This window comes from Merops nubicus, unplaced genomic scaffold (assembly GCF_000691845.1).
Source record: "Merops nubicus isolate BGI_N331 unplaced genomic scaffold, ASM69184v1 scaffold10394, whole genome shotgun sequence".
NCBI lineage: Eukaryota > Metazoa > Chordata > Aves > Coraciiformes > Meropidae > Merops > Merops nubicus.
The window spans coordinates 15194-25142 of NW_008604885.1; the positions used below are offsets into that span (position 1 = coordinate 15194).

General features: G+C 39.8%; 1 protein-coding gene across 1 annotated transcript; it reads right to left on the bottom strand.

The window, feature by feature from the left end:
- Window positions 1–250: 250 nt before the first annotated feature.
- NME8 (NME/NM23 family member 8) lies at window positions 251–9324 on the bottom strand (the record flags this gene model as incomplete). Its single annotated transcript, XM_008939168.1, is given in 8 exon segments — window positions 251–488; window positions 1063–1207; window positions 2681–2832; window positions 3598–3705; window positions 4474–4618; window positions 6093–6271; window positions 7698–7849; window positions 9232–9324. Coding segments are annotated over 8 exon segments (1212 nt in total), but the record flags the coding sequence as incomplete, so codon positions are not given.
- Window positions 9325–9949: the final 625 nt, after the last annotated feature.

Consider the following 9949-nt stretch of genomic DNA (forward strand, 5'->3'; position numbering starts at 1 on the left):
TTGGTAGTCACATGTATTTAATGACATGAATATAAATTTTCAGAGGTTGCATTTTGACTTTATTTATAGATTTTTCAATCTCTATCAAGCTCTCCAAATACACACTCGATGCTTTTCAGTGCGTATATCAATAGCTGATAAAAAAGTGGCTGATAAAAAAAATGGATGGAAAACGGATGGAGAATATGTAATGGAAAATGGATGGAGAATATTTAATGACATTAATATAAATATTCAGAGATTGCCTCTTTTATTTATAGATTTTTCAATCTCTATCAAGCTCTCCAAATACACACTCGATGCTTTTCAGTGCGTGTTCTGTATGAGATGATCCATGGACAGCATTAGACAAGATATCTTGTGCAAACTGAGCTCGAATTGATTCAGGAGAGGTCTCTTTGGCCAGTTCTGGATCGGTTGGACCCATGAGCTGCCTCCACTCTTCCACAGCATTTTCCTTTGTTAAGACCATTATCACCGAGGGGCCCCTGGAAAATCAACACGAGGAAGGTTTTACACTATCCTGAGATGCAGATTTAGCTTTGATTGCAGAGGTGGCATGAAGGGTTAGGATGAACATTGTCTGAACTTTGTGAGACTGTTTAAATTTTAAAAGAAGTTTTTGAGTGTTTGAAGACAATAGCTTATATTTGAAAGCCAAAGAGATTGTGTTGATCAGCTGTTTGGATTTGGAGATTTTATCCTGGAAAGATTCTCACCCAGTAATTTATGAATCAATAAATACTGTCATATCAACAGCTATACCAACAATATTATGAGGAAGATACTTGTCCTACATTGGAAGAATTATGAATTAAGAATCCATTGGAAGGTTTCCATTAGAAATTAGTTCTTTTCTTGAAAAAAATCAAAACTAATAGTCATTATCCGCAAATTTAGAGAGAATTTTGAATCTTCTTTCCAAAGAAAGCACTCCAGGGTAGAAACTTGTCAGAAAGAGAGACAGAGTGTAAAATCCTTCACCCATTTTGGGTGCAGCATGTTCTGTTGAGATTGTAAACATGCACTTACATACCTCAGTGTTGTATAAAAGACACTTACTCAGTCATACAATTCACTAATTGTTCAAAAAAAGGTTTTCCTTTCTGATCATTATACATCAGGGCAGCCATTTCCTGAGTTAAAGCCTCTTCTTTAATCTTTGAGATGGTAAATCCAGCATCTTTAATTTTTTGCATGATGTCATCTAGGAGAAGAACAAGCAAAAGTCATTCTTGATTGAAATAGTGAAAAAAAATTACCCATAGCTGTTAAAATTCTCCTTATGATATCAATCATGGACATGACAAACACTTCAACAATCCTCTAAGATACACAGAAACCAGGCATGGCACTAATCCAGCCCTGTGGAGGTGACAAACCCAGACTGCTATGAACTACACCTCAACAGGGTGATCTTGAGCCCCATAGAATGACCAAGACCTCATGGAGTGACCTTGAGCTTCTCAGGGTGACCCTGAGGTTCTTGGGGTTGACCTTAAGCCCCATACAATGAGCTGGACCTCATGGAGTGACCTTGAACCCTACAGAGTTACCTTGACCCCATGGTCTGACTTTGAACACCACTGGGTGACCTTGTCCTCAAGGGATGACCTTGACCCCATGGAGTGACCTTGACCCCACGGGGTGACCTTGAGGTCCACCAGGTGACCTTGAGGCCATGGGTTAACCTTGAGCCCCCATTGGGTGACCTTGAGCCCATGGGCTGACCTTGAGGTCTACCAGGTGACCTTGACCCTAGGGGTTGACCTTGAGGCCCATAGAATGACCAAGAGCTCGTGGGGTGACCTTGAACCCTCACTGGGTGACCTTGTTTCTCATGTTGGATCTATCACACACCAGCCTGCCAAAATCAGCCTGAATTGGTGCAAGAGGGGAAGGAAGATTCACAAAAGCCAATGAACAATTAATATTAGAAAGATTTGTTAGAATGCCAAGGAGAGGCTCTGGATGTAGAGGTTTTAAGAAATGGCTTCAAAAATCTTTAAGGTAAGATCCCAAACTCCCATTTGAGAGCTCAATATGAATTAGGCAGGTCCTGTAAAAGGATTTTACATAAAGCTGGCAGTGGGCAGATTCAGGCTGGATGTGAGGAAGAAGTTCTTCCCCATGAGAGTGGTGAGACCCTGGAATGGGTTGCCCAGGGAGGTGGTTGAGGCCCCATCCCTGGGGGTCTTTAAGGCCAGGCTGGAGGAGGCTCTGGGCAGCCTGATCTAGTGGGAGGTGTCCCGGCTCATGGCAGAGGGGTTGGAACTGGGGGATCCTTGTGGTCCCTTCCAACCCTGACAGATTCTGATCTGTTTTAGCAGAGGACTTAGTAGTGTTGGCTTGATGGTTGGACCTGATGATCTTAAAGGTCTCCTCCAACCTAAAGGATTCTATGATTCTATGATTTCTCTGCAGGGAAAAAATGTTCCAGAGAATAAGAAGAATGCATCTGACATCACAGGGAATGACAGAATAGTAGGGGTTGGAAGGGACCTCTAGAGACCATCTTGTCCAACCCCCCTGCTCCAGCAGGCTCAGGCATGATCACATCCAGGAGGGTTTGGAGTCTCTCCAGAGAAGGAGACTCCACAGCCTCTCTGGGCAGCCTGCTGATGGGATTTTTGTAGAAATCCCACCAGCAGAGGTAGCCTGTGCTTTTCAGATGACCCACCTTTGTGCTTGGCAGCAGCAGCAGGTTTGATTACTGCCAAAGTGTGCTCCTGAGGGAAGAAGAACTCTAACTCCTTCTGAGCCTCTTCAGGTGTAGAGCTACCATGCAGCTGGCCAATGGGCACGTTGCTGACTGCATACATGGCACGTAAACTGAGAGTCATTAAAAGAGTGAAGTCAATCAAAAGAGCATCCATTTTGAGCTTCAACTAACGAGCCTTAACTTAATTACTATAAATTAATGTTTATCTGATGACTTAAGTGCTTGGTGATATCATTGCATGAGTAGGAAGCTTTCACTGTCTACACAAAGAACAATCAACTTTTTAATTAACTATCTGAATGATGAATATTTTCCCTCCCAACTCTTTTCCTTTTACATTTCCAAGATCTTTCTTAACGAAACAGCACTTCTGTAAGATGATACCACAGCAGTTCCTTGGAAAAGTATGATAAGAAGGTAAAACTAAGATGTCCATTTATAAAATGTGAAGGAGAAAAACTAAAACCAACCAACCAAACAAATAAAAAAGCCTTAAATAAAATATTCTACTGATGCAAAGTTTTCTTTAAGCTGAGAACATAAACATCTCTTCTAAAAAATTATGGTGCTACTTCAAGAAAACAAAAAATAATGAGATATTACCAATCTTTTTTTCTCTGACTCAAGAGATCTCATTTTGCTTCACTGCCCATTTTTTAAACTCAGCTTTTCCTTATATTTAGCAGCCATTATTTCTCCAAAAAAAAATGCTACAGTTTCTATGTGTGATACATTTCTTGCATAAAGAAATATGTATCAGTTTCCAGATGATGGCACTGTAGTTACACCAGTTGGAATGTGGTGTTTATTTAGAGAGGAGGAATGTGAGAGTAAATTGGCAGCTGTGAGTGGTGGTTTACTCGTGTAAAAATTACCTGTTTGGATTTTCCTTCTTAGCCTCTTCAACAGTCCTTGGGCCTAATAAATCTCTCCAGTGTGCTACAGCATTTTCTCGTGTTAGAGCAAGAACAAGAGTTGGGCCACTGTAAAGTGGGAAAATGGGCATTTAAAAAAAAAAAAATCCAAATTTCTCTGTATTTTGTAAAAGTAATCTGATTATATATGGTCCAGGCTTGGAAATTGAGTCCTGCTATTGGGGGGCTTTAAAACTGATCTGTTTAAACAGCTAAAAAAACCTCATGAGGCTGAAACGTGAATTAAATTCCAGAGTTCCTCTATGTTAGCACAAAGAAGAACCTTATAGAATTGGGCAATATAACTACATTATAAATTATATATTATAGATACATTACATACATTATAAATATAATAACAATATAGAAATATATAATGGAATGTTTAGGATGAGATCTAAAAATGCTGATCAGCTCCTAAATTTTTGTCCTACTCATATCACAACTTCCTACCAGGGCACTACCCAAACATGATTTATTTTTCCTCCCCAAGGAATCCAGCACACAGCCTGGATGAAGATATCAGAGCTCTCCTACAGACAACCTAAATGCCACCTTCCAGAGCAAAGCTCAATGAGTTTCACCCAAACCAATAGGGTTGGCCACTGACTTCAACATCATCCATACAGAGATAGGGAGTAGCTGGTAATTTTTGAAAACCTCATTAATTTATCTGCTATACTTGGGAATTGTCTCATTATCTGCAGTTGTCTTATCTTGTTTTCAGCTTTATTAAACTCTCAGGTCTTGTAGCTGTGTATTATTCAGGTTAATGCTCCACTGTGAAAAATTCATTCCTATTTATAGATCCACCTTCTCAGTTTTCATTCAACGTACCTGGTCATTTGTTCTAGAAGGACTGGGAAATAGTCTTGATCTTCATGCCCTTTGTAGAATTCACATATTTGTTCTTCAGATAGAATTATTTCTTTCTGCATTGCTATCTCAAAGCCATCATCCTTTATTCTTTGTAGGATAGAATCTGTTTAATATATTGAAATAACCCTAAATGGCCATCCATTCATTAATTTGCACCCTTGTGAAGAAATGACACGGACCTTCCAATCATAAATGTTAATTTTACATCATAATATAACTTTACAGGTGAATAAAAAAGAAAGCCTAAGGATTTTGAAGAGGTGGATACTCATTGAACTAAGCCTTGCAAGACCACATGCATAAGTAAGCTGAATTTGGCAGAAATTAAAATGATGCTATAATTATTACTGCAAAACTGTTGCTCTAAGCAACACAGTAGATAACAATCAAGAAAATAAACACACAAGGAGATGTTCAAAATTGTAGCCTTCTAGATTTCTGTGTGTAGGTTATTTCAAGTACAGAGATTCTCAAGTTAGAAATAAAAATGCTAGTTAGAATCTAGGAAGAAATGCAAATACAGGCTTGAGAAGAGAAGCAAACTTGCTTGGAGGGAGTTTATGCTCATGGGGCAGATTTTTTGATTTGTTCTATAAAAATGTTGTCTGTATAAACCTGCCCTTATGTAGCATAGAACATCCTGGGTCAGATCTTCCTCACCTTGCCATTGATCTGCCCTGAAACTGCTCTTCAAGAATAATATCAGCTACTTTGTTATCCTGGTGAAGTTCTGGGGTCTAAACCCCCAGCCCTACATCAGGGTTGATGGATGGGTGATGCCCACAACCAGGCAGGAGAGACCTTCCTGACTGGTTTTCACCCAGGGTCTGGCCAGTCTTGGGTGGGAAGTGATGAGGAGATCACCAGCAGGTGCCCCCACCTTCAGCATTAACATCAGGTGTCCTGCCTGTATGTAGTGAGTGCATAGTGTGGGACTTCCAGTTGCTGGAAGGGCTCCTTGAGCATCTATTGTTAGGAGAGCTCTGGGTGATGGTGGGACACCAATCCAACTGGGAGCAGAGGCAAGATTACATCTGTGCCAAGGGCACCATTTTATGGCTGTGCAATTGGAATGGTCACTTGGCTTCTTGGTGGTTTTGCTCCTGTCTTCACTTCATCCTACACGGTGAGTAAATGTGTTGACTTCTTTGTTTCTCTGGTGGCAGCCACCCCATATCTTCCATGTATAATTTAGCCTCAGAGGGAAAGATATAACCTGCATGCTGCTTACTGATGGTAATGTCCTTCCTATTGGGGTATGCAGTCAGGAAAAGAGGTGGGAGGTATAACACCCTATACTGGCCTTCAAAACCACTGGCTTCTCTGAGAGGTCTTCTAGAAACATTCCATCCAAACATAGAATGTAAAGATGTTCTCAAAAAATCAACAAAATAGCAGTGACATTTCCATTCTCAATACATCAGAAACATTAACCATGTAACTTGTTTCCTGGCAAGGATTACTGTTGATTTAATGTTGTGGAAATAATAAGAATGCTTCAATAATAGAGTTTTTAAAGTTTAAAATATGAGACCTTTAATATACCCTCGATAGGAAATGTTGTTATTAACACTTACTTCGCCTTTCCTTTAAGAGATGAGGTCTAATTAAAGCCAAAGTCTTTTCAATCTTTTGGTCTGTCTTCTTTGTATGCAAATTTGGGAAAAAGAAGGCAAGTTGTCTGCTGGCATCTTCCACGTTGTCTTGCAAATCATATAGACTTAAGATACTCTCAGTTTCTCTGATCCCTCCCAGGCTAATGAGACAAAAAGTGATAGAGGCATTAATGAAGTCACTGTGTTAACAGTTGACTTCTTGAGGGTGCACTTTCTTAAAGCTCAGTTAAGAACAGAATGTTAAACCAAGTTTTTATTAAATTCAGATTCATGACTAAAGCGATGGTTCTGAGAAGTATGAATCTTCTCAAAAAGTGCCTTGTGATGTGTGATGAAAGAGGAATCTCAGCTTTTCTCATTCTCCTCTAGCTTCTTCCAAGTAGTCTCTCTGTTTGACTGGATGGGATTACTACTGAGAAGCCTACAGGGGATAATGAATGAGCAATACAAGGATTGTGCTTAATTCATGTACGATGTGATTAAAAAATCCATAGCAGCACAGAACTGTCTTTAACAGGGATACTTCTCATCGTTACTTGCCTATAATTCCAAGGTTTATTTAGCTATATGACTACAATCACTCTTGGCCACTTATAGAAAATATAATCTCTCATGTCTAACTATAAAATGTGATCCAATACGGGGCCTGTGGTGATAGGACAAGGAGGGGTGGTTTTAAATTAAAAGAGGGGAGATCTAGACTAGATATAAGGAAGATATTTTTGATAGTGAGAGTGGTGAGCCCCTGGCCCAGGTTGCCCAGAGAAATGGTTGATGGAACCATTCCAGGTGAGGTTGGATGGGGCTCTGAGCAACCTGCTCTAGCTGCAGATGTCCCTGCTCCCTGCAGGAGGGTTGGATTCGATGGCCTTGAAAGGTCCTTTCTGACACAAATCATCCTATGATTCTGACTTGAACTCTTGTGAGCTCTTTGATGCTGTTTAAACAAATAGAATCCTCTTCAAAAATCTCTACAAATACATGGCACAGGAGAAAACCAGGCATGTCAAGATAGTATGGTTGTGAACAGCTACTCCCTACAAAGTTTTTCTGTATCTTGGGTGGGTAGGAGGAACAAACCCCCAAACCCTCCTATTTGCTTGCTTTTTAGGTCCCGGGGAGCACAGCATGCTTCAGGTGGCCCCTAGTCTCCCTTGGGCCACATCTACAGCTTCCCAGCATAGGAGTAACCATGGGCAAGAGTGCAACCCTCAGTGGGCAACGCTGGCCATCGCTTTGGGTCAACTGCTATGAAATGGAATTGGATGGACAACATCAGCTTTGAAGTGTAGCACTCTTCCCACTGGTCTGACAGCCCACTCCAGTGCGGTTTAGAAGCAGCAAGAAATCAGTGCCCTTTGCTTGTTATCTGTACCTAGGACACGTGGAGCTTCTATGTTCTCGTGGGAATGGTGGTTGCATCTCTAGGGGTGCTCCTGTGAAGAACCAAGAACTTTGCCTGCTTCCTGGACCCTGTTTATATGGGCAAGTAAGAATGTTCCTTGGTATATGGGTGCTCTGGGTACTGTAATTGAATCACACATACACATTTTCACTGGTAGTCACCTGTCTGGCTTCTCAGCCTCATCAGTCCCAGGCTCATTGGTTGTATGTAGCTCTTTCCAGAGAGGAATTGCATCCGTTGCTTCTTTTTTAGTCATTACTAAAATGTGGCAGGGTCCACTCATCATGAACTGAACAAAGTCTTCAAAATCAGGCTAAAAAAGATAATTTTTTCCCCCTGTAAAGTGCAGGAACTCTGGGTTTATCATCAGCCATGAGCTGACCAACCTTTCCAAAGTAACTCAGCATTTCTGTTATTTCTGGAACTATAGATCATGCAGCTGGCTGTAAATACAGAACAGAGCTGTTTGCAAGATGATTGTAGGCTTTCCCTTCATTCTCTTTGCTGTGTTCTTTCTACTCCAGTTTCAACTTTCCATCCTTAAAGTGTAAATTTTCATCAGAAAGTAGCTTTTGACACTGCCCTGGGTTTTAAATATTTTTATTCTTCATATGTCACTTTTTTTTCTTCATTGTTGTGAACTTCCTCAAACATCTTCTCTCCTTTTAAATATTTGACTAAATCTTTTCATATTTTCTCAGCCTAATCTGATTGTGTAGGACAATTTTCTTTTAATAACACAAAGATGAAATATTCACACTTATCTTTTCAATTCCTGGCTTTCCTCTTTCAATTATCTTCCTTTCTATGCCCACACAACCAATACCACAAAAAGATCACACCCGAAAGAGGCAGAGCAAAAGCAAGCACAAAAACATTTGGTACAATGTATGAAGGGAGTGTTTATACTATTGTGGCTTCAAAAGTCCACTTGCTCACCTTAAAAGAAAGATGTGGCTATTAGATTTGGCTGCCCTGGATCACCCAACTTCATCATTAAAAAGAAACAGCTTCATCTTCCATTTATATCTGGAGGTCTATTGCCTTGAGTCTCCATTCTGTTATAATAGGCTCTGGACCTTCAGCAAGCTTGCAGAGTATTAAATCAGGAATAAATTTGCCCACTGAGCACAAAAGAATCCATGTTCCATATTGGCACTGTAACATAATTATCCTGCAGCTTAAAACTACCATTAAAGACTGGCAAATAATTGGCTTCTCAATATGCACAGGACCCTCTGGGCTACTTCTGGTAGTTCATTGTAGTTTTGTTGTCCTCCCTATCCTAATGTTGGCCAGGATGTGCTGCAGGGCAGTAGTGCTGCCATATATCAAGCCCTGCATGCTTTTTCTCTTTGCTCCTCCCATGTCTTGTGTGCTTATTCCCAGTACTACCCCCTGATAAAAGCTGTAAAGAAGGTAAATGTAATATAGACTAGCCTTTATTTTCTGGCTGGAAGAGTATGTGTGAAATAGGTACTTACTGTCCTATAGGTGACACTGGATTTGGGGGGTGTGCTCCATTTCAGTAAAAAAAGAAGAGAGAAAATCTCTATTTTTTTCCTGTGTGCTAAATCTACATTAATTCACTTCTTCACCATACTAAAACTTTTCCAGACAGAGATTTGCAAACACATAGAATTGCAATACTACATTTTATTTCTTCCTTTTGCTTAGGTTTTTAATTTTAATCACCTGGTGTTTATTCCTGTCGTAGAACACTCTGATTTGCTGTTCAGTGAGCATTTTCTCCTCTGCTGCTTCAATGGCAAATCCTGCTTCTCTAATCTGCAATTAGTCAGTTATTACTCAGTGGCATTTGAAAATGGATATATATATATATATATAACCATATGTTATTGTAAATCTAAAGATTGATTGATACTGGGAGCTATCCTAATTTTAAAATTCTCTGAAACAGCCCAACTAGAAGAGCTGCCTTTGTCTAAATTAAAGTCACAGCTTTTCCAAGCACTCCACTAAACTCAGGAGTACAATCCTTGCTAAGTTAATATCTGTGAAAAATTCAGTGCAGTTCATTCAGTAGTTAATAATCCCTTTTATTTAACACTGAATAAACTCATTTTAACTATTCTAAGTGGCTAATGTTCGACCACCTCTAAAAATGTCATTATAAACTGTATTATAATCATAAATGTGTACTTGTCAACAACTGCATTAGGCTGAACTACTCAGCTTTAGAAACTTGGTTTTTAAAACTCTGTTTTAGGATGATTTATTTGGAGTTACATTAATTTCAAGTGTGTGTAAGAGATGCACTCTTACCTGACCTCTGCCAAAATTCATACTCCACTGGTATGAGCTTTATACCACATAGTGATATTTAAACAACAAAGGCACTACCCAGTTCTTTGCATAGTGGCAAATATTAGTGTACAATTCAAAACATTCT